Raw genomic sequence first — 26412 nt, 5'->3', positions numbered from 1 at the left:
TCTTGGGTCACTGAAATTCCAATGTAGTATGGATTCCTTGCCCCTATAATATACATAACTTTTGTTACCACTGTGTTATTAGTTTTTAAGAGAAATGCAAAAATAGACACAAATTTAACGAGGAGTGTAGTACCCCCTTAAAATTTGATGGAAATATAAATATGGCATGAATTATTTCCTCAATCAAATCTATAATGTGAATCGGACACCATCTGAATATGACCACAATAGCCTAAGTACAGAAACAGATATTTTCAGTGCATGTAATTGTGCACGTAATCGCAAGCAGGTCGTAATACTTTTATCCTATAGAACTTACGCTCTGTAGCTGATGGTCATTAACCTCTGACCTCAATATGGCATCTTCCTGCATAAATTTTGTGAACAAAAAGAAGGACGGCCGGAATCGGGAAAGAATTAGACGGTGTTTTGATGAGATAGCTGATGCATCATGGTGATGTGTGGATCTAAATAGCTGAAATCAATCATTATCTGGTATGAATAATTGTTGAGTAAGTCCCTAATAAGCTCATTCAGGACCTAAAACTAGTTTACCATGTAAGCTTACTCAGCTCAGTACTCAAATCAATCATGCATTCAATTCATACGTGTACGTGATGCATTCATGCATTGCATTGGCCATAGGGTATATTGCTGATCCATTAATTATCCTTTTTTGGTGCATTGTGGGATTGAAAAGGAGCAAATCGATCGCTAATTTGCTCCTTTTCTATCCCACAATGCACCAGAAAAGGATAATTAATGGATCAGCAATATACCCTATTGATTGCCATCATGAAAAATAACATGTAGGTATGAGAGGCAAACCTTACAAATGCTAAGTTAAGGGGGTACTACACCCTTGCCCAAATTTGTGCCTATTTTTGCATTTTTCTTAAAAATTATAGCGCATCGCGCGCATTGGGGACAAGTAAGATATGTATATTATAGGGGCAAGGACTACAACTACTGCACTGTAAATTTTATTTCAGCGCAGACAACAATTGTGGGGTTACAGTCAGTGTTCGATTTAGAGGGGTTTTACATGCACAAATGCATGTAACTTTGGCTCTGTGCATGTAGAATTTTGCCTGTGCATGCAAAATTTTGTGTTATTCAGCCCATTTTGAGGAAAAAATTAGAGTTGTGCATGTAAATTTTATTTTCTAAATCGAACCCTGGTTACAGTCAAAAATGAGGGAAAACCAATATTTGATCAATAAATCAATAACTACTTCAAACTTGCCTTGAGTTGCTGAATTTTCAGTACAGTAGTTGTAGTCCTTGCCCCTATAATATACATATCTTACTTGTCACCAATGTGCTATAATTTTTGAGAAAATGCAAAAATAGGCATAAATTTGGCCAGGGGTGTAGTACCCCCTTAACACATTTGCTTGTCAACCAAAATTGACCTACACCGGAGCCAAAACACAATACGGTAGATATTTACATAGAAATTTAAACATTGTAAGAAAAGACTCGAATCAAGGACAGGTCAAAGTCAAAGCAAAAGGTCAGGAAACCTACATAAAAAATATACTGGGTATGTAGGCCTACTTCACTTGACAGAAGACAAAGTCCCAAATATAGGCCTATGATTTTTTTGTGTGATGAGACAATCGCACATGGAATTTTACTAGTATAGTACGGGCGCACAGAGTTTTTACGAGACATACTCACTTGTCCCGCAATAACTGGAATTCTTTTACCAACCAGACTTTGCTGTCCTGCAATATCGGGAAATCCTGTCATAACGAGACATTATGTTTTTAACATGCTCTTCGGGCTAAACGATTGAGTATCGCATGTCGTGAATAGCGTCATCGTGTTCAGCATGAAAAAAAAACCTAAGTCGACCATGGCGGGGGGTTACGTACGGCAAACTGGGATGTTACTGATATTTTGCTATTTCTTGTTTTCCATTGAAATATCCATAGACAATTCAACAATGCAATACGTATTTAGCAAACGTAATATAAACAATTTTTATTTGACTTATTTCAAACAATATATTTTATTTGTTCCAAGAAAGAATTTCCAACAACTGAGCAGTCAAATTTTACTACAGTTAATTTCCCGACTCCCAAACAAAATTTATAAGTCATTTTTTAACCACATTCCACTGCATACATTTTCAAAATATCGTGCTCACATTCGTGGAATTATTTATCGATAAGCTGCTCAAAAAAGTAGCATAATTTGCTGAAAACTGAATCAATTCCCATCGGATTTTTTTTCAGTGGGCACCATGATGCAGTTGATGCTTATTAATATTCTGATCGTAAAAAGGTCATAGGTTGAGTATTTGCATAATTCAGAAAACTCCGGAAACTCCGCTGCTAAATTTCATTCATAAATCCAAAGTCGGAAGCTTTTTCCGACCGATTATGGTGGTGACGTCATCTAAAAATGAGTCATTTGCGCTTGCGCAGAGTGAAAAAATAACAGAGGCCATTTACACACTGCCGAATGCATACTTCGATAATGTCCTCTCATGGTAGTTTTCACGTTATAACGGGACTTCCTTCAATCACCGGACTTTAGGGTACGGTGGGAAATAATAATTACGAATATTTAATAATGTCTGTTTATTGCAAGACATCCTCTAATGTAAGAAAATCCGGTAAAAAGTCTGTGCTGCTAGAGGGATTTTGAATCAAAATGCAGATCACTACCGATAAGCTAATAATCGGCCCGATTCTGAAGCTACCGATCTGATCGGTCAGTCTCTAATTATGCCAGGTGAATTTAAATTTGCCATCAAACTGCATCATTTTATATATCAAATTAAAGCCCTTGAGTAAAGAAAGCCAAAAATTAAACTGAAAACCTTTTTGTCATAGCACTTTCCGTGGCAAAGTTAAATCTTTTCGAAGATCCACTTTCATCAAAAAGATTCTGCTAGCAAAATTTCCAAAAACAGCATTACGGGGGTGTTTCTAGATCTTAGTGTCATGGCGATAGCAGCTTTTTTTAATGGAACTGCTATCACAATCCCTGTAAAATTCCATGTGCGAGTGGCTCATCACCATAAAAAATCATATATTTGGGTCAAGTGAAGTATAGAAAACATATTTATGTAGGTTTCCTTGACCGACCTGTTCTTGAAAAAAATTGAAATTTCTATGTAATATGTATTGTGTTTGGGCCCGGTCTAGGCGAATTTCGCTGACTAGCAAATGTGTTAAAACTAAGGTTTGCCTGGCATACCTATAAAAAGGGTGGGTTTAGAAATCAACAATTGTAATCTTAAGGGGGTACTACACCCATGTGGTAAATTTGTGACTATTTTTGCATTTTTCTCAAAAAATAATTACACACTGGTAACAAAAGTTATGTAATGTATATTATTGGGGCAAGGGATCCAATTACTGTACACTGAAATTTCAGTGACTCAAGACAAGCGGTTCAGTATAGGCCCTATATGATAGGAAACGAGGTACATCCTTGCGGTACCTTATTTCTGATCATAAATAACAAACTGCTTGTCTTGGGTCACTGAAATTCCAGTGTACATTTGTAGTAATTGGATACCTTGCCCCTATAATATACATAACTTTTGTTACCACTGTACGTGAACATTAGTATTTGAGAAAAATGCAAAAATAGACACAAATTTATCGAGGGGTGTAGTACCCCCTAAACTTAAAGCTTACTGTAATTTCTAATTGAATGACACTAAATGAAACACACAAAAAATATTGAAATTACATTCTCTTTGGTCTTCTAAAATTTATGTAATTCTCTTTGGATGCAAATCTGCACCTCCCGGACCACCATAACCACTTACGGTATCTACATGTAAGATCAGTAATCACGCTTAGAAAGGGTGGGTTTCGGAGTTTATGGTATTAAAGGGTATAAAATAAAAAGGGTGGGTTTGAAATAAAAAGGGTGGGTTTGTATCATGTCACTCACCACTGCCAACTATGCTTCATGACATGAGACTCGGCCCTCGAATTAAGGATCTGAAGGGGCACAGCAACTTTTTTAGGGCAAGTTGATAATTGCCTTGGATTTTCACTGAAAAGGCAAGGCAGCACGGCAGTTTGTAATATTTCAAGAGGGCATCATGGCAACTGTTGAAAATTTGAGAAGGGCACCAAGGCAATTTCTCTAAACGCACACAAACATAGATAGATGATTTTATAATGAAGGGACAGGGCTGGGGCACCGACGGCAACTTCATTAGAGGGCACGGCAAGTGACTGCCTTAGGTAAAGGACATATTTTGAAGGCATTACGGCAGTGGGGATGGGCACCCACGGCAAAATGCCATGGGTGCTGTGGGCTAATTCGAGGGCTGGGCTGATGAGACTATGCTGTTTTGTTTTTTAATTGATGTCACATTAAATATTCATGATATTGGCTGAAGCCAGGAATATTTTTGATGAAAGTCAATCTTTGTTTGACAAGATGTAACTTTGCTACGGAAAGTGCTACAATGTATGTCAAAACGATTTTCAGTTTTGGCTTTCTTTACTCAATAAAATGATGCAGTTTGATGGCAAATTTGAATTCACCTTTCATAAGGCCCTTCGCACTTGATTATTAGTTTCCTGTTTACCGCTCGCGTCCTAAATTCTCAAAATAATTAATTATTTTATTTTTATTTCTAATTTTCTCCTTTAAAATAACTTTCAACTACTTCTACTAGCCATTTTCTGACTTAATATCAACAATAAAGATGAATAAACAAGGATGAATATACAACTCCACCTTCACTTATTTATAAAATCAAATGTTGTGAAATAATTAAATGGCCGCTCTAGTCAAAACAAGTCAATAGTTGCTTGTAATAGCTTTAATTTTGCAAATAATTTACCCCAATTTTTTTGTGTGGTGAAATTATTCTAACAATGTTGTTGATTGGGCCAATTGATAATGAAAACTTCTTTTTAGCCAATCGGCAGGTAGATCTCATGGGGTTAACTTCCCCCTGCATTGACTCCTTGACATAGTTGACTACACATCTCATTGGGGATTTTTCTGCCCGTCCATAAACTTAAAGACACGTTGATGATTTTTCCATCTGTCTACTTTTGACATTGCCCATGCAAAGGAAGAAGCGTGGATGGCATTGGGCTAATACCTTGCAATCACATACTGACAACAGTGCATTCGCAAAACAAAACAAAAGTTTATGCAAATTAAGAAGATCACTTTTTTAAACTATTTCTTGTTTTTTCTTCTCTCCAACAGGTCTAGCATGAATACACATCAGCACTTCTTCTAACAATGGAACCGACTCTAACTGATCCACTAATCGGCCCATTGTCATGCAAATTGTGCCATCGATCGTTTTCAGATTTCAACGCATATCACGAGCACAAAAAGCATCATGAGAACCGCTACATCAGACACTGGCTCAGCAGACGATCTCGTCCTCTAAGGAGACCCAGCAAACGAAAGAGATTAACTGATGAAGACTCAATACAGCAACAGAAATGGTTCTTGTATTCAGATGGACATGTGACTATTAGACGTGTATCGTTGAAGGATTATGAAGATACAGGTAGTCTTCATTTTTCGTGCAAAATCTGTCACCGAGCTTTCAGCGCCGCCATTCATCTCGTACGACACGAGCGCCAAGCCCACAATAGAGATAACGCCACCGCGGGGACTGATGTAACCAGCGCGGCGACCTTGGCCTGGAAGAAACGATTTCGTTGCAAGTTCTGCGACAGAGCTCATCATAACAAAGCAGATCTCGATTATCACGAACGGTCGCATACAGGGGAAACCGTGACCTACACGTGCGAAGTGTGTAAGTCTACGTTTAAGCGCAAAGTGTACTTGAACCGTCACATGAGAATCCACAATGACATACGTCCGTACGTGTGCAAAGTCTGCGGGAAATCATTCATCAAGGGCGGAGGGTTAAAAGAACATGAACGCACACACACGGGTGAGAAACCATACAAATGCGGCACGTGCGATCGCGGCTTCTCGGGACGCGCAAATTTACGAAGACATGAAATGACGCACAGCGGGGAACAACCGTTTGAATGCAAAGAATGTGGGAAACGTTGTAATCGTATCGCGAGTTTACGTCAACACATGCGCATCCATACAGGTGAGCGTCCCTACAATTGTATGCACTGTAACAAAGCGTTCCCGACTTGCGCAAATCTGCGTCGACACGAGCGCACTCATCTAGAGAAGAAACAGTTTCATTGCAGGCAATGCGGGAAAGAGTTCACGCAGAAGTACACGTTAAAACTTCACGAGATGAACCATCTTGGTATCAGACCGCACTTGTGCTTGCTCTGCGGCAAGTCGTTCATGGAAAAGCGCAAGCTCAAAGCGCATCTGTCGACGGGACACGGTATCGCCGAAAGCGAAGATTCGGAAAACATCAGTCAGCAATTTGCATTGGATTTGGCGTTAGAAGGTAGCAAAGCGGTGGATATACCGGACGAAATACAAGCGAACATCATCTCGGATATAGAAGGCGCGCATGTTAAAACGTTAGAAGATTTCCAGGCCTATTGGAAAGCAGCATATCTGGATGATCCGCCAACTCCGGAGAGTAAAACAACAGAGTTCAGTGGACAACTGGCTAAACCTGCAGAAAGCGCCAGCAAGCTTCAAGCGATGTTGACCACACTGCCCCAAAATGCTGCTGATAAGCAGCTGCGGTAAATCATATCATGCCGCCAAGAGACCTTTCCAGCTGTGGCTAATCAAGTATTCTTGCCACTGAATCAGGCCATTCAAAGTAATAGCAAATCGGGATCCCATGAGGAATTTGGTGCATTCAGTGAAAATGGTGTACTTAATCTTTCAATGCAAGCCGACAACCAAGTATCAAAGCGTAAAAAAAGGAAGCGTAAAGAAAAGAAAAAGAAAAGTAAAGAAAATCCTCAAGCAAAGGAGAAACGTGATAGCTCAGGAACGGAAGACTACGAACACAAGTCAGATATTTTGAATTCCAAAAGCATAGCGTCCCCTAGCGTACAAGTTATTGACCAAGACAAGCAGGTTATACCACAGAACGGCAATTCCATTTTCAACCGATTTGATATGCCAGGGGGATTCAACTGCCATATGTGCGGTCAGACTTTCACAAGTCAAATTGTTCTCGAAATCCACATGAGAACCCATCAGCGTCCGGAATGCCAGAGTTTTTGCGTACAGTGCAACAAATCATTTCCAAATATCTTGGATCTTGAAGATCATATTAAGTCTCATGATGATCCGGCTCAAAATCATAGTTCCATTACAACTGCAGGTAGTGTGATCGATGGAATGCAGCCTGTTGAATATAAAAGCTATTGTATGGAGTGTAATAAAACATTTCGTAGCAGTCTGGAGTTGGCGGAACACATAATGCATCATGACCAAATAGCCAATAACAGCAACAATTCTGTAAACATTCCAAATCTTACTGGTAGCGCAAGCGGAATTTCGGACCCGCGAATGGAAGGTAACACTTTACCAGCAAACAAGAACTCAACAAACTCGCCAACTCTGGTTACCGAACCAAAGAAAGTGGGAGGTGAAAAGAAAGCAAAAGTGTACACTTGCGAAGTATGCGGTAAAGAATACAAGAAACGATCATCGTACAAAAAACACTTGCAGACCCATGAACTTGGCATTATACCCATAGAGTGTGTATCAAATGTGGATAACTTTCAAACTTACTCGGACTTGGAACACCAAAAGTCGTCAGGGATTGACCTTGTACATGTAGTTACACCAAAAGGTATAGCAAAAGTGGATGATAGCGTAGCTGCGACATTTGATTGTGTTGATGGAGAAATGAGCCATCTTTCCGGAATGACAGATGAAACAAGCGATGATTTCAATGAACAAACATCAAGCATTGAGCAGGATGACTCTGCACTGGCAATGGACACCAAAGACTTCCATTATGAAGGAATAACCGATAAGAAATTTGAATGTAAAATTTGTTTCCAGAATTTCCCGCGACAAGAGCACCTAAACGGTCACATGAACAAGCATAAAAATCACAAGTATAAAGTCCAATCTGATGGTGAAGAATTAAGTGACTCTCCAAAACCCTTTTCGTGTTCGCTTTGCGACAAGGCTTTCTCGAAGCAGGAACGTTTGGCAGGTCACATGAACAAGCACAAGGAGTACAAGGTCAAAGTTGAAACGTTAAAAGAAGCTAAAGAAAAAATGATCAAGGTGAATTGCGCCGATCAGCAGGACAGGTGGCAGTGTCCGTATTGCGAGAAACAACTGGTGAAGCGTGCACAGCTGATAGAACATCTGCACGATCACATCGGAGTCGAACCGTACACCTGCGAGGTTTGTAATAAAGGATTCACCAAAAAGGCCAACTATGTGTCCCATCAGGCGACCCATAGTACCGAGCTCAAGTACGAATGCGAAGAATGCAACAAAAAATTCAAATACAGTCAGTCGTTGAAAAAGCACATGGCCAAGTGTAAGAAAACGTACTCTTGTAATCAGTGTGGGGGTCAGTTTAGTCATAAGAGGTCGTTGAACTCACATGTTTGGAATGTGCATGTGAGAGTTGAAAACTGCACATGTAAAGTTTGCGGGAAAGTAATGTCGAGTTGCAGCGGGCTTAGAGAGCATGAATTAATTCACAGTGGAGATAGGCCCTACAAATGTGACATTTGTTCGCGAGGATTCGCCAACAGATCCAATTTGCGTCGCCATGTTATGATTCACGATAACGACAGGCCCTTTGTGTGCGAAGTCTGCAAGATGACGTTTAATCGTCTAGCGAGTCTGCAACAACATGAAAGATGCCACACGGGCGAGAAACCATACGGATGCAGCATATGCGGACTTTTCTTCACAAGTAAGTCGACACGTCGCAAGCACGAAAGGCGCCACACCAAGAAGAAAGACAAGAAGTGCAAGTTTTGCGAGAAAACGTTCTGGGATACGTACTCGTGCCGCATGCACGAACGAGTGCACACAGGAGATCTACCGTTTGAGTGTAGTCTGTGTGTTAAGAAGTTTCCGGAACGTAATGTACTCATGAGGCACATGAAACTGGTGCACAAGGATTGGTACGCTGTCAATATGAAAGATGGAGGACCATCTGAAGATCATATTGGACAAGGGGATGTTGACTTGGATCAGCTAGATGAAGAGAGCATTCTTGAGCCGTTATCTAATGAAGAGGATCCAGATGAGGTTGACTACCACTTGTCGTCCGATCACGGAAGATGAGGGAGGGATGATGATGATACCCGCAGGACATGGTGGTAGATTTAGGGAGGAAAGTCCTTCCAGTCCATATGGAGATGAAGTTATTGATTATAGCGAGATGGAAAATGAGGCTGCTGGTCAAGAAGTTTAATAAGTGTTGCAATGTTCAGTAAAGTTTGCAATGTATTTTATTATGTGTGTAAATATAACTTTTTTTTTATTTATAAAAATGAAAGTACTTACAGGTACGTATATCATGTTGTTATAAAAAATACATTTTTGATACTTGATGTAAAACTTGAGGTTTTAAGGCAAAAAATGGTTTGTCCCTCAAACCTGCATGTATAGCCATTTTACCCCATGTACCCCTACGCACTGGGCTTTTTACAGGCTTTTCTTATCAGGAAAAAAACATGACTGCAGTGGAAAAAAAGAATGACATAAAAGTGGGCTGAAACACAAAATATATTTAAAAAAATTCAGTTGAGAGATGAACCTTTTGGTACGTCATGAGCTAAATTGCAGGGACTGTCTTTAAGAATTTGCAGGAGAGCATTAAATAGCTCTTCTGGAGCATTCAAGGAGAACTGTTTTAGAGTATTTACAATCTAGGGAGAGAATGGTCAACTAAGGAGAGTTAAATATCACTCTCCTATTTATCAGATTTAAGGAGAGCAGTAGAGAGTGATTGTTCTTGATCTCAAAAGGCAGTCCCTGAAAGTGACTGTGATACATTTGATAAGTGCCAATTAGTATCAACAATTAATTAATGTATCAAATGTGAAAAGAAGATCCTCAGTTGGGCTGTTCCATTTGAAATCCATACACCTCCTATGGAAGATGTGACCTTAATCTTCCACACAGGGAGTGTGAATTTAAAATGGGGGTGACCTGAATGGGCGACTCTATTTGAAATCTATATCCTCTCTTCCACAGGTTGAGTGGATATACAATGTATGGATTTCAACTGTGATAGCTCATTATACATGGCCATAAAATGAGTATTAAATCACAAGTTGGTAGTTTTGAGACATCCTGGCTGACTGAGTTGATGTTCTTTGTTTGCCACGCACATGTACAAGCTAGTAGTATGTCCTTCATGAATGACCCAATGTGCACCATTCACAAAGGACATACAGACATACTTCTGGCTTGAACAGGGGCATGTGAAACAAAGAACACCAACACTAGCCAGGGAGATTCAAAACTACCAACTTGCGACATGGTAGCAGGTCACATTTAGTCTTCTATCTCTAGCTGAATTTTTTCAGCACTGCAGCTCCAAAGCAAATATGAATTTATACTCTACCATCCCTTTTATACATGTAGCTAAATGTAAAATTATGTAAGAATCTTGAAATTTTAAATATTTTTCTATATTGGATGTCATTAACTAATTATCAAAAATAGCAATGTTCATGTTTTTTAATTACATGAAAGTAACATGTTCTGTACACATGCTTGAAAATATGTTTTCAGGACACCCTGAACAAATTTTATACCAGCAAAAATCCTCCCTATACAAGAATTCCTTTTAAAATGTAATAAATTTGCCATCAACATCACCATTGGAAAAAACGTTCCTCTTTTCGCAAAAGTCACTGCTTTTTTAACCCTTAAACAGACGTGCTAGGGTATCACAAATATGTACATCCATATCAAAAAGATGCACTTTTCTGCTGTTACATGTGTCTCATTTCACATACACTGTAATGGCTAGGAATTATTACCAGCAGACTCATCTCAAATGTAGGTCACTTCCAATCATCCCCAAGTCACATGGTTAAGGAATGTTCTGTGTATTCATAAACCATGTGACTAGGGGATGATATGAAGTGACCTCCACTTGAGATGAGTCTGGTATTTATTCCTAGCATGTAGCAGCCGACAAATGCATCGTTTTGATATATGGATGTACACAAATAATATGCATTTAAGGTGTATAAAATACAAAGAAAATATTTCTGTGGCCTCTGCTCTGTGCACTCTCTCTCACATACATTGTACATGTAAGGTCTTGCTTTGCCTTCAAAAGTGGACCAAAATGACATATATAGTGGGACATATACTAGTATCCTGAAACCCCAAATTTCATGTGCCAACTCGAATCAATTCTACTGGAAGTCAGGGTCTTGTTAGGTTCACAAAGTTCACTGAATAATCATGAGGGGGATGTTTTGGGCTATTCCAGTTGAAATCCACACACTCCCTATGGAAGACATGAACTTAATCTTCAACAGGGAGTGTGAATTTCAAATGGGACTACCTGAACAGGCGACTCCATTTGAAATTCACACTCCCTGTGTGGGAGATTAAGGTAATGTCTTCCATTGGTGGTGTATAGATTTCAACTGGAATTGAATGAACAAGCTAACTTCAAATAGGAGAGCTCATAAAGCCATTGGTTTGCCCTTGTCAATGTTAACATCACCTTGGTGCAGGGCCCAAAATACATCCATGGGGGTAATTAGTGGAATATACCAACAACAAAATGATTTAATGTCAGGTTATAAAGGGTATAACATGTTATTCAGAAAACACTTTTGAAAACTTGCTGCAAAATGTATAGTGTTGACAAAATATTTTGCAAAAATGTTTGCCAAAAATAATTTCCAATAACATTTTAACAACAGTTTAGAAATGTTGTTGCAGTGTTTTTTCATAATTATGTACCGGGTAAGACAATTTGAGACCTATTTATAACCTGACATTTAAATGTTAAGTTTTGGCCAAAACCAAAAGGTATTTATAACACGTTTATAATGTTTTATAAACATTTTTGTGTTTGCTGGGTTGTTGTCCCAATTTTCAAAGCATTTTGTGGTTTTGGTGTATGTGGTCAATGGCCTTAAGGGATCCAAAATGAGCGTTTATTGCGTTTCGACAGTATTTTTTGTGGGACATGAGAGCATCTCAGACCTATCGAATTGCATTCTGAATCTGAAGCATGTCTTTCTGATATCAAATAATTTTCATTTTTTTAAATCACAATATAATACAAATTTTATGACAAATTATAAAAATTATATTTTTCAAATTTTTGATATATAACAGTCCTCGAAGTAAATTATATAAATCTAATGATATATTCTTTTAGGTTAGGCAGGGAGGAAAAGCCGACGGTCAATTGAAAATTTTGACCTTTCATATTGGAGATATGGATTTTTTTCCCAAAAAGACCTAATTTTTTTTTTGTGTTTTGGGTAAAAAAAATCCATATCTTCAATATGAAAGGTCAAAATTTTCAATTGATCGTCGGTTTTCATCCCACCTACATACTCTTTAAGTATAAATCATCAGATTTATAATGTTTACTTCAAGTACTGTTAAATATCAAAAATATCCATTTTTAATGATTTGCCATAAAATGTGTATTAAATTGCGAATTTCAAAAAATCAAAAATATTTGATATCAGAATGACATTCTTCGTATTCAGAATGCAATTCGATATGTCTGATGCGCTCTAATGTCCCAAAATAAATACTGTCCAAACGTTCATACCCCAGCCCTTAATAATGAGCACCCTTAAAATATCATCATTCGATTCAAACAGGCCATGATATAATATTTGGGTGTTGTGTTGCAAGTCTTCAGAGAATCTAATCACAGTAGTATAAATTTACATGTATGATCACTCAGTCAGTAAACAAGGTTTGTTGTGTCTGATCCGGAAAAGGCACTTGTGTACCTTTCAGCAAACAATGTTGCCTTTGTCAACACTTGATGAGTGATTGCTACTGGCAATTGACAACTAGATATATCTCCAACGCAGATGTTATTGTTTCTGAAACATACAAGTAAATGCATTTTCTGGATCAGATACAACAAATCTTGTTAACTGAATTTACTCCACCAATCCTGATGAATTTGTTCAGCTGGTACATGTACATTGTACAATATATACTGCGCCAATAAAGTATTCTTACACTTGGAAAAATAATCACAATTTCCAAACTGATCTTATATTGGGGTAAATTTGTTTTTTTACTAGATGCAAAACAAAATCCTGGACATTTTGACACCACATTGAATCCAATGTGACTTCAAGAAACAAAGTTACAAGCATTTGATTAGACGAAGGTCCAGTTTTAAAAGTGACAAACTGGCCTATTCAAAACTCCACAGACTAGACATCTGGTTTGAGAGTGGTGAATGGCTAATTTATGCGTTTGGCTTTAATTTAAAACAAAAGGAACACAAGAAAACTGAAACAAAAGAACTGACAAATAAAATTAAAGTTATGAAAAGTAAAAAGTAAAAACTGAAATAAAAACTGCTTTAAATAACGCTTCATTGAAGAAACTGTGTTTTCTCTTTGTTTCGCTTGTTGGAATCTTTTTGCACCTTGTATAGGCCAGTTTGTCACTTTTAAAACGGGACCTCCGTCTATTCAATTGCTTGTAACTTTACTTCTTGAGGTCACATTGGATTCAATGTGGTGTCATATTGTGCAAGATTAGATAGTGCATCTATCAAAAAAACAAATTTACATGTACCTCAATATTGTTCAGTTTTGAAATTGTGATTATTTTTTCCAAGTGTAAGGATACTTTATTGGCGCAGTATACATGCAATTGTACATAGGTACTTATTGGATACGAGGAACAAATAATGCACAATGTACGTACAATTGTAAAATTTAAATTTTAAATCCAGGCATGTACTGTATCATGTAAATCATCCCAACTTCTATTAACATTTAAAACTGGTTTTATACATGTAAAAAACTGTATTTTTTCTTGAGTATTTCTTGATAAAATTGTAAATTCCTGTATCATGCAAACGCAATTTAACATGTTAAAATAGCTCTGTAAATTAACATTTCAAATAGTTTTTTAAGGTAAAGAAAACAATCTGCTAACTGTTTATAACCAGAAGTTCAATTTAAGCGTTTTTATTGTGGGATTGATTGATGAGTATCAATTGGTCCCCAGTTAGTAAACTAACCGATGTACATAATGTCAAATGTCAATCCACTTTGTGATAATGTAATTTTTCAAGAACCCCCAAATCAACATTGTACGGTGTAGGTCTGTACAGTACCATTTAATCATGTATTTTTTAATGATGTAATGAAATAAGATCGAAGACTAATAATTAACACAAACATTTAAGGGGTACTACACCCCTCGATAAATTTAGAAGTCTATTTTTGCATTTTTCTCAAAACTAATAACACAGTGGTAACAAAAGTTATGTATATTATAGGGCAAGGAATGCAATTACTACACTGGACTTTCAGTGACCCAGGACAAGGGGTTTGTTATTTATGATCAGAAATAAGGTACCGCTAGGGTGTACCTCGTTTCCTATCATATATACTGAACCGCTTGTCTTGAGTCACTGAAATTTCAGTGTAGTAATTGGATACCTTGCCCCAATAATATACATAACTTTTGTTACCAATGTGTAATTATTTTTTGTTAAAAATTCAAAAATAGTCACAGATTTACTACATGGGTGTAGTACCCCCTTAAACAAGCAATTAATGTATGATACTGATAGCTAAAGGCCAAAAAAGAAACAAATCTGTTTCTAGTAGCCCGTGTGCATTGCATTCTGGAGGGTTTTTTGTGCTCAAAAATCATTAAAATCTTAAAGATTAAGAAAAGAAAAAAAGGAAAGAAATAAGCTAGAAACGGGGCTATGGAAATCAACCAGGAAGCAATGAAAAACACAACAAATAAACAAATTGTGAAGCGTTTTATGTTGCGCATTGCAGTTTTTGTATATTTTTAGAATTTCAAAACTGCATTGCGCATTGCTCTTTTTAGACCTGCTACACTAGAAACAAACTTTTTAGGGCTTATTTTTATTCACACTGTAAAGGTATGTGTACCATGTAATAGGCCCTGTATGACAGTTATTCATATTGTTGTTGGGCAGGGATAACCTCCTACATGTATGTGCTTGTGGCCCCTGACCATGTTTAAAACAAAACTGCCAACAGGTTACATACATGTACGGAGGTTTTGCTTTAGACATGTTCAGGGGCCAAGGACACATAGGAGGTTTTTCTGCCCATCGATTATGATTAGACTAGTATTACTTCTAGGAAGAAAAAAAATTGTTGTCCTTTCCTGACCTAAAATCTGGAAAACAATTTTTACTGTACAAAAGAATACTGACCGTAATTTTGGAAATACAAGAAAAAATTGAGGGTTTTTTTTTGTTCAGAATTTGTGGCATCTTGAAATGTTTTTTTAACAGTTTCTTCACACTGCTAGCTACATGTTATGTGATGTGATCAAGCAAAATCAATTGGAACTCGGAAATAACAAATTTTCACTTTCTTATAGGATAGTAAAAAGCATTTACAAAGCTGCATTTTGTAGAAAATCCCATTGAAATTTAGCAACCAGTTGCAAAGATATGAGCAATTAAAGAGTTTCCAAAACAAGAGGAAACAAAAGGAAATTTTTCTTTTGTTTGACTACATCTCAAAATCAATATTTCCGAGTTCCGGCTGATTTTGCTTGATCGCATCACATATCAAAAACGTCAATGAATTTATCCTGTGTTATTGGCCCCTGAACATGTTTAAAGCAAAACCTCATGTAATAATCTCTTGGTGGTTTTGTTTTAAACATGTTCAAGGGCCACAAGTTTATTCCTGCCCATATCAACAGGTAATGCCAGCACATGTCCTCCCACTATGTTAAGGGGGTACTACACCCCTGGCCATTGTTGTGCCTATTTTTGCATTTTTCTCAAATCATAGCGCATTGGTGACAAGTAAGATATGTATAGTACTATAGGGGCAATGACTACAACTACTGCAGTGGAAATTTTATTTCAACACAGTACACAGACAACAGTTGTGGAGTTACAGTCAAAAATGAGGGAAAACCAATATTTGATCAATAGATCAATAACTACTTGCTGTGAGTTGCTGAATTTTCAGTGCAGTAGTTGTAGTCCTTGCCCCTATAATATACATCTTACTTGTCACCAATGCACTATAATTTTTGAGAAAAAAAGCAAAAATAGGCACAAAATTGGCCAGGGGTGTACATGTAGTATCCCCTTAAAGATTCGATATGTTGGAAAACTTAGATTTGATACATGTATGTTGAATATAAAAGGGTCATCACTATTTTGAATATGAAATACGGTTTGTTAGGGTTAGGTTAAGGGTTAGTTTTAGGGTTAGGGTAAGGGTTAGTTAACTTAGTTTTAGGGTTAGGGTTAGATTTGACATAACAAACCTTATTCTCGACATAGCAATCTTTTTGACATTATAAGGGAATGTCGATATAGTGGGTTTTAATTCATTGAGTCTATGATGATGACTTCTGTAACAAAATTTTATAGGCCTCATTCTTTCTAACAGCTTTAAACAGTAATTTGCTTTTACCCCTCCTCCACTGAACGATTGGTATAAACACATTTTAAAATATCACATTCGTTTGAAATGAACCCGCTTTTTATTGGACACCCTGTCAAAAAATGTCAAATTTACCAACACATATCTAACTTGTTGTTACTTAGAATATTTTACTCTTCTAAATACTTTTGTACTTTGTCTCTCTCTTGCCAAGAAAATGTACAAAAAAATCTGCTAGTTTACCCATCTTCAAATTGCCAGTATTTTTAGAATAATGGATAAATTATACATGTACACATATAGATATCAAAGTTCTATGCTTTAAGATGAAGTGGAGTTTTTATCATTATTTCCTGAAATTTCTGACGAATTCCTATATATGCTCCTTTTAACAAGGTAAAACAGTTGCTGGACTCCCAGTCTCATGAAGTTGTCCCTAAGAATTATTTTGAAAAACATTTACACATCCATATATGGACGTGTAACCAAAATTGATCTCCCATAGGGGTGTATGGATTTCAACTGACCCTTCCCACTTCAGCTCACATACAAAAAAAGAAGGATTTTGTCAATAGGTAATAATTTTAGGAAGAACTTGGTGAAAGAAATTGAACTGTTTGTTACTATGTATTAATTACAAGACTACCACTATAAATACCAGAATTGTTCTGTGAAAAAATATGTAAATATTATTCAAATTTGGTGTCTTGTCTTCTAGTTGTAATTGTATATGATAATATTTGTTGGTATTGTTAATAGTTAATCAAATAATTACAAATCATGCGTCTAGTTGTACATTTAATTAATGGTGGCTAATGTGTAAATGTTGTAGTCTTTAAAACGTAGATAAATTATTTAAATGGGAATTGAAGAAAGAACTCAAATTAAATAATAGAAGGTATACTTTTGTGTCATTGTTGTGTTTACTGATGTAGTTTTTTGAGTCCCCCTCCCCCCCAAAAAAAACAACAACAAAGAGGCGAAGATAAAGAGTTTGTTTCCTGCAGGGGAGTGGCAGAAGGCACATTTCACTACTCCCTCCTATACCCAATAATTCCAGAAAAAGACAGCACTAATTTTCTTTGGTATTAAAAAAATTACCCTGTTTTGCCAAATGAAATCATATAATCCTTTAGTTAGTTGTAACTTCTAACTGGCACCAAAAGTTGAATTTTAATATTTGGGAAATAAGGGCCGAAAACATGCATTTTTATGGTTTTGGTATGCTGTGACAATCAAGCCCAAATACTCATTGACGTAGATTTCTTGTTGACATTGGAGGGGATTGGTTTGGAAAAATTCTTGAAGTATAGTGAATCCAACACCTTTTGGAAACCAAATAAATTTATGGTACAAATGCGCAAAACATTTTGTCATATTTCATGCGCATATTTGGGGGGGTGCTTTGGGTGGCGCCAGCCCCCTGGGTCAAAGCAGGGGGTGGCGAAAACGAAGGGGCGGCGGAAAAGAAGGTGGGCAAAAACAGGGGCTGCTTTTAGGGCGCTAGCACCTGAAACCCCTTTTTTTTTTTTTTTTTTTTTTTTGCTCTCCACTTTTTCAAACGACCGAGAAAAAAATTGGGTCAACCTTTTCGGGCTGTTAAGGAAGGGGCGGCAAAATTGTTTTTTATTCAGCCCCCCGGGGTTGGGGCGGCCACGGTACGCCACTGTATTTAGAAGCTAAAATTATGAAATGTGGTGCAAAAGTTGAATAAATTTGCACTTTTTGGGCTAAAATGGCCAAATATGAGATTAATTTGGTACAAAACCCATGCACATACATGCATCAACATTGGGGGGGGGTGACTGTATGGATCATCCCTCCCTGGCAAAATATTGGGGGATTTATCCCCCCCATCCCCCGGGATCTACGCCTATCCAAATACTTGTACATGTACTAGGACTAATTAATTTCGGGTTACAGTGTATGCATTCAACTCATTGGAAAACACATTTTCTAATATCTTTTATAACCAATTAACATAAAAAAAACTAAATTTATTATCGAACTCTATTTTGGCGAGCCGAAAGGGAGGGGAGCATGCAATTTTGGCGAGCTGAAGGGGGGGCAAGCAATTTTGGCGAGCCGAGAGGGTGGGGAAAGTGATTCATGGGGAAAACAGTACGGAAACACATTAATATGCAAATTTTCCCGCTCGATGCGGTCGCAACATCCGGGTTACATTTGAGCTAGTCTGCAGTTGATAGCAAAATCACACAAATCCGACAAACACCAAAATGACACAAAACAGATAAAGAAATGTAAAAGCTTTATTTCAAAGTTTGTTTCAGCGTCATACGGTATTCGTTTCTTGGGATATTTCAATTTTAATATTACCCATGTAAATCGATGCAGGAGCTCTATAGACACCGGCACATTTTCTTTTAGTATAAAAATCGGCACTAGGCCGAATGTAAAGCTATAAAGAAATGTTAAAATGACGAAGATGACAAAAATTGCTATCTTCAGAAGATAGCAAGCAAAATAATAATAATAATAATAATAATAATATTAGGCCGACTGCCCCAGATAACATGCATACATTGGCCCAACGTTGGTTTTCGAACGCCAAATTGGCATCGGCATTATTTTGTTGCCCATTGGACCAATCTTGGCTTACCATCGGTAATCTTCATATGGGCATTACAGTGGCAGCCTAAACTGGTCCAATATAGGCCCAATATTTGGCCCAAGCCCAATCTGAGACCAAACTTGGGCCCATGAGCAAATGATATTGGGCCATTATTGAACATAAATTGGACCACCATCGGACCAATATCGCCATGTTATCTGGGGCAGAGCTATAAAAAAATGTAAAAATAACGAAGCTGACCAAAATTTTAAACGGCACTTATAAATCAGAGATTATCATCTCCCTATTTCTCTATTTTAGCCCCCCTTTTTTTTTTTTTTAATAGCGCGGCATAGGGCCTATTGCCGATTTTTTAATTCGGGCAGAGTATACCGTGCGAGTTTTAGGATTTTTCGCTATATCTACTGGAGATAGCATTTACAATCTCATCCCTAGTCATTGCATCTTTCTACTCTAGAAGTAATGTTTTACATTCTTTTCTCTAAATTTTTACTTCATCATGTAGCGGCGAGTTTTTGCTTTCTAATACATCAGTCCCGATCAGAAAGTTTAAAGCGATATTACAGACTCATCACTTTCCGCACCTGCCTGTTTCTCTATTTTTACCTCTTTCCCTCTTTTTTTTTTTTAATAGCGCGGCATATAGGCCGAATGCCGATTTTTTAATTCGCGCAGAGTAACCGTGCGCGTTTTACAATAGGATTTTTTCGCTATATCTACTGAAGATAGGCCTAACATTTAGAATCTCATACCCAAATTAACGCATATATAGGGTACCTGCAGGGAATATGGGACCATTAAGGACGTTTAGCTTATTTGCATAAAAACTAAAGAAGATATGCCCACAAGAGATTGTTATGATGAACAACCTGTCCTTTAAGATTAATAAACAGGCAATGTTACCTTGTTTTTATGTTTGTTTGGACGCTATGACGTCAAAATGACGTCATCGTCAAGTGTCCCATATTACCTGCATGTGCAGGTAATATGGGACACTGTGTTATCTCTATGGTGAAAATCAAAAAGTTCAGAAAATCACTCTTTTGTTCTAAAAACATTTTTGTTACATGATTTTGAATGTTAAATGCAAATTTCTACATAGTTTTGCTTTTCGCATTGACAATGCACACAATTTCCTATGTGTCCCATATTACCTGCACCCATTCAGTTGAAAATCAGAGAAAATAATCATTTATAAAATGAAAGTGCCACTTGTCAGTGGAATTTTACCTGCTGATAAGCTTAACCCATCACCTAAAGATCATAAAAAATGACAAATTCCCCCTCAGTACCAGAGTTTTTGGATACACAATCATAAAATGTGACGTCATTGATTTTATATCAGGCCAAAAAACGACATAATTTTTGGGCAATTTCACTCTTTTGGCATTGATTTCCAAGAGTTTGATACACAGACTCCAAAACTGCATTTCTAGAAGCACAATTGATGTCTCTAAACACTTAACAAATCAACTTAAAGTGTTTACCTTCTCTAAGCTACTTTTTGTTAAAATGAAAACAGGTGTCCCATATTACCTGCTGTCCCATATTACCTGCAGCTACCCTAGGCCTAGTCCCAAATTAAACCAAAACAAAATATCGCAACATTTGAGATTTTAATTTGATTCTCAGTAGATATAGCACCAGTAGGCCTAATTCGATTCGAAAATATACATCTCGCGCAGGGGACAATGAAAACATAGGCCTGCATTTTATTTCAGCTATATACTAGTATTCAGTAGGTAAAACAAAAAAACACATGCAATCAAAATTATAAACCAAAACAAAATGTAGCAACATTTGAAATTTTAATTTGATCTTCAGAAGATAGCACACCAGTAACATGAATCTATAAAATATCGCTTTAGGGTTCACATACCACTAAATCCGCCTGTGAAGCGGTTTCCGGTAAAAGTTTATCACGCCTATAGTCCCAAACTTTGCATAAAAATTCTAGAAAATCGGTACAATATTAACAATTTTAGTGTTGAAAATCGTGTTTTACTAGAACTTGTGAATGTGATCTCTACAAATTTGAAAAGAAAATGCGAAAATTTGAGTGATATTTACGATTATGTGCGCATGAACAAACGAGGTCAGAACGCGGTTCGCAGTCGGATGTAAACACGGGAAAATGTGACCTTTTATATAGCACTAATTTTCTCAAAATTAGTCGGACTTGAAATGTGTAGTCATTTTCAGAAATGTTATGCAGAATTTTGTTCTAGTTAAGATGATATCAAATGTATATTTGAAAGTTGGACGTAACTCGATTTATGGCCAAAATGCGACCCCTATTTAGCACGTAAAGTCTTGGTACTTGGTACTTGGTAGTGCTTCCTCCTAAATACTCCAAAAAGAGTTTTAACTGGAGGTCGGAGAGAGTGGTCTAATCATGGAGGTATATAAATATTAATATACCTCCATGGTCTAATTGATGTGAATTGCAGGGTCGGATTTGAGAGCTGTTTTGAAGGTCAATGGTGAAGGCTGGTCTACTGTGGTATGAAGAAGTCTGTTCCATTCCCTGGTGGTTCGGATGAAGAATGAGTTTGCATTTGCATCTGTGTTTGTGTGTTGCTGCTGAAATTGCTGTGAGTGTCCTCTTCTGGGTCTAGTTGTTTTGGGCTTGATGTGGTCGGAGTGCTTAATCTCCAGGTGGCCATTCAGGATCTTATAAAAGCTTTTTTGTGGTAGGCCTATGTACCATTTATCTCTTCAGCAGACAAAAACGACAACCAACGGGCATTTAAATTTGAGCTATCTGCAGTTGATAGCAAAATCACACGAATCCGACAAACACCAAAATGACACAAAACAGATAGAGAAATGTAAAAGCTTTATTTCAAAGTTTGTTTCAGCGTCATACGGTATTCGGTTCTTGGGATATTTCAATTTTAATATTAACCATGTAAATCGATGCAGGAGCTCTATAGACACCGGCACCAGAATCGAGCAAATTACGGCATGTCTCGCCACATTTTCTTTTAGTATAAAAGGCTCGGCACTAGGCCGAATGCAAAGCTGTAAAGAAATGTTAAAATGACGAAGATGACAAAAATTGCTATCTTCAGAAGATAGCAAGCAAAAAACAAAACAAAAATGATAATAATATTAAAAAAAACAAAAAAAAACAACAAAAAAACAAAAAAACATTGCCTAGCACGCGTTGTAGATGATGATTCAGTACGGCGCGAAACGGCAAAACTACATTGAACGGGGTTGCGCGCTCAGAGAAAATTCGGCATTTGGCCGACTGCAGAGCTATAAAGAAATGTAAAAATGACGAAGCTGACCAAAATTTTAAACGGCACTTATAAATCAGAGATTATCATCTGCCTATTTCTCTATTTTTAGCCCTCCCCCTTTTTTTTTTTAATAGCGCAGCATAATTCCGATTTTTTAATTCGGGCAGAGTAACCGTGCGAGTTTTAGGATTTTTCGCTATATCTATTGGAGATAGCATTTAGAATCTCATCCCTAGTCATTGCATCTTTCTACTCTAGAAGTAATACTTTACATTCTTTTCTCTAAATTTTTACTTCATCATGTAGCGACGAGTTTTTTCTGTCTAATACATCAGTCCCGATCAGAGAGTTTAAAGCGCTATTACAGACTCATCACTTTCCGCACCTGCCTGTTTCTCTATTTTTACCTCTTTCCCCTTCCTTTTAGGCCGCAGAGTAACCGTGCACGTTTTAGGATTTTTTCGCTATATCTACTGAAGATAGGTCTAGCATTTAGAATCTCATACCCAAATTAACGCATATAGGCCTAGTCCCAAATTAAACCAAAACAAAATATAGCAACATTTGAGATTTTAATTTGATTCTCAGTAGATATAGCACCAGTAGGCCTAATTCGATTCGAAAATCTCGCGCAGGGGACAATGAAAACATAGGCCTGCATTTTATTTCAGATATACTAGTATTCAGTAGGTAAAACAAGAAAACCACATGCAATCAAAATTATAAACCCAAACAAAATGTAGCAACATTTGAAATTTTAATTTGATCTTCAGAAGATAGCACACCAGTAACATGAATCTATAAAATATCGCTTTAGGGTTCATATACCACTAAATCCGCCTGTGAAGCGGTGGCGGTAAAAGTTTATCACGCCTATAGTCCCAAACTTTGCATAAAAATTCTAGAAAATCGGTACAATATTAACAATTTTAGTGTTGAAAATCGTGTTTTACTAGAACTTGTGAATGTGATCTCTACAAATTTGAAAAGAAAATGCGAAAATTTGAGTGATATTTACGATTATGTGCGCATGAACAAACGAGGTCAGAACGCGGTTCGCAGTCGGATGTAAACACGGGAAAATGTGACCTTTTTATATAGCACTAATTTTCTCAAAAATTAGTCGGACTTGAAATGTGTAGTCATTTTCAGAAATGTTATGCAGAATTTTGTTCTAGTTAAGATGATATCAAATGTATATTTGAAAGTTGGACGTAACTCGATTTATGGCCAAAATGCGACCCCTATTTAGCACGTAAAGTCTTGGTACTTGGTACTTGGTAGTGCTTCCTCCTAAATACTCCAAAAAGAGTTTTAACTGGAGGTCGGAGAGAGTGGTCTAATCATGGAGGTATATAAATATTAATATACCTCCATGGTCTAATTGATGTGAATTGCAGGGTCGGATTTGAGAGCTGTTTTGAAGGTCAATGGTGAAGGCTGGTCTACTGTGGTATGAAGAAGTCTGTTCCATTCCCTGGTGGTTCGGATGAAGAATGAGTTTGCATTTGCATCTGTGTTTGTGTGTTGCTGCTGAAATTGCTGTGAGTGTCCTCTTCTGGGTCTAGTTGTTTTGGGCTTGATGTGGTCGGAGTGCTTAATCTCCAGGTGGCCATTCAGGATCTTATAAAAGCTTTTTTGTGGTAGGCCTATGTACCATTTATCTCTTTCAGCAGACAAAAACGACAACCAACGGGCATTTAAATTTGAGCTATCTGCAGTTGATAGCAAAATCACACGAATCCGACAAACACCAAAATGACACAAAACAGATAGAGAAATGTAAAAGCTTTATTTCAAAGTTTGTTTCAGCGTCATACGGTATTCGGTTCTTGGGATATTTCAATTTTAATATTAACCATGTAAATCGATGCAGGAGCTCTATAGACACCGGCACCAGAATCGAGCAAATTACGGCATGTCTCGCCACATTTTCTTTTAGTATAAAAAGGCTCGGCACTAGGCCGAATGCAAAGCTGTAAAGAAATGTTAAAATGACGAAGATGACAAAAATTGCTATCTTCAGAAGATAGCAAGCAAAAAACAAAACAAAAATGATAATAATATTAAAAAAAACAAAAAAAAACAACAAAAAAACAAAAAAACATTGCCTAGCACGCGTTGTAGATGATGATTCAGTACGGCGCGAAACGGCAAAACTACATTGAACGGGGTTGCGCGCTCAGAGAAAATTCGGCATTAGGCCGACTGCAGAGCTATAAAGAAATGTAAAAATGACGAAGCTGACCAAAATTTTAAACGGCACTTATAAATCAGAGATTATCATCTGCCTATTTCTCTATTTTTAGCCCTCCCCTTTTTTTTTTTTTAATAGCGCAGCATAATTCCGATTTTTTAATTCGGGCAGAGTAACCGTGCGAGTTTTAGGATTTTTCGCTATATCTATTGGAGATAGCATTTAGAATCTCATCCCTAGTTATTGCATCTTTCTACTCTAGAAGTAATACTTTACATTCTTTTCTCTAAATTTTTACTTCATCATGTAGCGACGAGTTTTTTCTGTCTAATACATCAGTCCCGATCAGAAAGTTTAAAGCGATATTACAGACTCATCACTTTCCGCACCTGCCTGTTTCTCTATTTTTACCTCTTTCCCCCTTCCTTTTAGGCCGCAGAGTAACCGTGCACGTTTTAGGATTTTTTCGCTATATCTACTGAAGATAGGTCTAGCATTTAGAATCTCATACCCAAATTAACGCATATAGGCCTAGTCCCAAATTAAACCAAAACAAAATATAGCAACATTTGAGATTTTAATTTGATTCTCAGTAGATATAGCACCAGTAGGCCTAATTCGATTCGAAAATCTCGCGCAGGGGACAATGAAAACATAGGCCTGCATTTTATTTCAGATATACTAGTATTCAGTAGGTAAAACAAGAAAACCACATGCAATCAAAATTATAAACCCAAACAAAATGTAGCAACATTTGAAATTTTAATTTGATCTTCAGAAGATAGCACACCAGTAACATGAATCTATAAAATATCGCTTTAGGGTTCATATACCACTAAATCCGCCTGTGAAGCGGTGGCGGTAAAAGTTTATCACGCCTATAGTCCCAAACTTTGCATAAAAATTCTAGAAAATCGGTACAATATTAACAATTTTAGTGTTGAAAATCGTGTTTTACTAGAACTTGTGAATGTGATCTCTACAAATTTGAAAAGAAAATGCGAAAATTTGAGTGATATTTACGATTATGTGCGCATGAACATGAACAAACGAGGTCAGAACGCGGTTCGCAGTCGGATGTAAACACGGGAAAATGTGACCTTTTTATATAGTACTAATTTTCTCAAAAATTAGTCGGACTTGAAATGTGTAGTCATTTTCAGAAATGTTATGCAGAATTGTGTTCTAGTTAAGATGATATCAAATGTATATTTGAAAGTTGGACGTAACTCGATTTATCATTTATCGGCAAAACGCGACCCCTATTTAGCACGTAAAGTCTTGGAAAGTTTTTTGTGGTAGGCCTATGTACCATTTATCTCTTTCAGCAGACAAAAACGACAACCAACGGGCATTTAAATTTGAGCTATCTGCAGTTGATAGCAAAATCACACGAATCCGACAAACACCAAAATGACACAAAACAGATAGAGAAATGTAAAAGCTTTATTTCAAAGTTTGTTTCAGCGTCATACGGTATTCGGTTCTTAGGATATTTCAATTTTAATATTACCCATGTAAATCGATGCAGGAGCTCTATAGACACCGGCACCAGAATCGAGCAAATTACGGCATGTCTCGCCACATTTTCTTTTAGTATAAAAATCGGCACTGGGCCGAATGCAAAGCTGTAAAGAAATGTTAAAATGACGAAGATAACAAAAATTGCTATCTTCAGAAGATAGCAAGCAAAAAACAAAAACAAAAAATAATAATATTAAAAAATAAAAATAAAGAAAGAAAGAAAGAAAAAAAACCATTGCCTAGCACGCGTTGTAGATGATGATTCAGTACGGCGCGAAACGGCAAAACTACATTGAACGGGGTTGCGCGCTCAGAGAAAATTCGGCATTAGGCCGGCTGCCCCAGATAACATGCATACATTGG

At 37.1% G+C, this 26412-nt stretch overlaps 1 protein-coding gene across 2 annotated transcripts; it reads left to right on the top strand.

The window, feature by feature from the left end:
- Positions 1–355: 355 nt before the first annotated feature.
- LOC140157483 (uncharacterized) lies at positions 356–12114 on the top strand. 2 transcript variants are annotated; one of them, XM_072180687.1, is made up of 2 exons: positions 356–495; positions 5206–12114. In XM_072180687.1, the coding sequence occupies exon 2, from the start codon at positions 6793–6795 to the stop codon at positions 9178–9180; it is 2388 nt and encodes a 795-aa protein (XP_072036788.1). In that variant the 5' UTR covers positions 356–495; positions 5206–6792; the 3' UTR covers positions 9181–12114. The 2 variants fall into 2 exon arrangements, with proteins under 2 accessions (XP_072036788.1, XP_072036789.1); XM_072180688.1 differs by having other exon boundaries at positions 356–512.
- Positions 12115–26412: the final 14298 nt, after the last annotated feature.

Source organism: Amphiura filiformis, chromosome 7 (assembly GCF_039555335.1).
Source record: "Amphiura filiformis chromosome 7, Afil_fr2py, whole genome shotgun sequence".
Classification (NCBI taxonomy): domain Eukaryota; kingdom Metazoa; phylum Echinodermata; class Ophiuroidea; order Amphilepidida; family Amphiuridae; genus Amphiura; species Amphiura filiformis.
The sequence above is the reverse complement of the archived record's forward strand: the minus strand, read 5'-3'. Positions and strand labels throughout refer to the sequence as shown.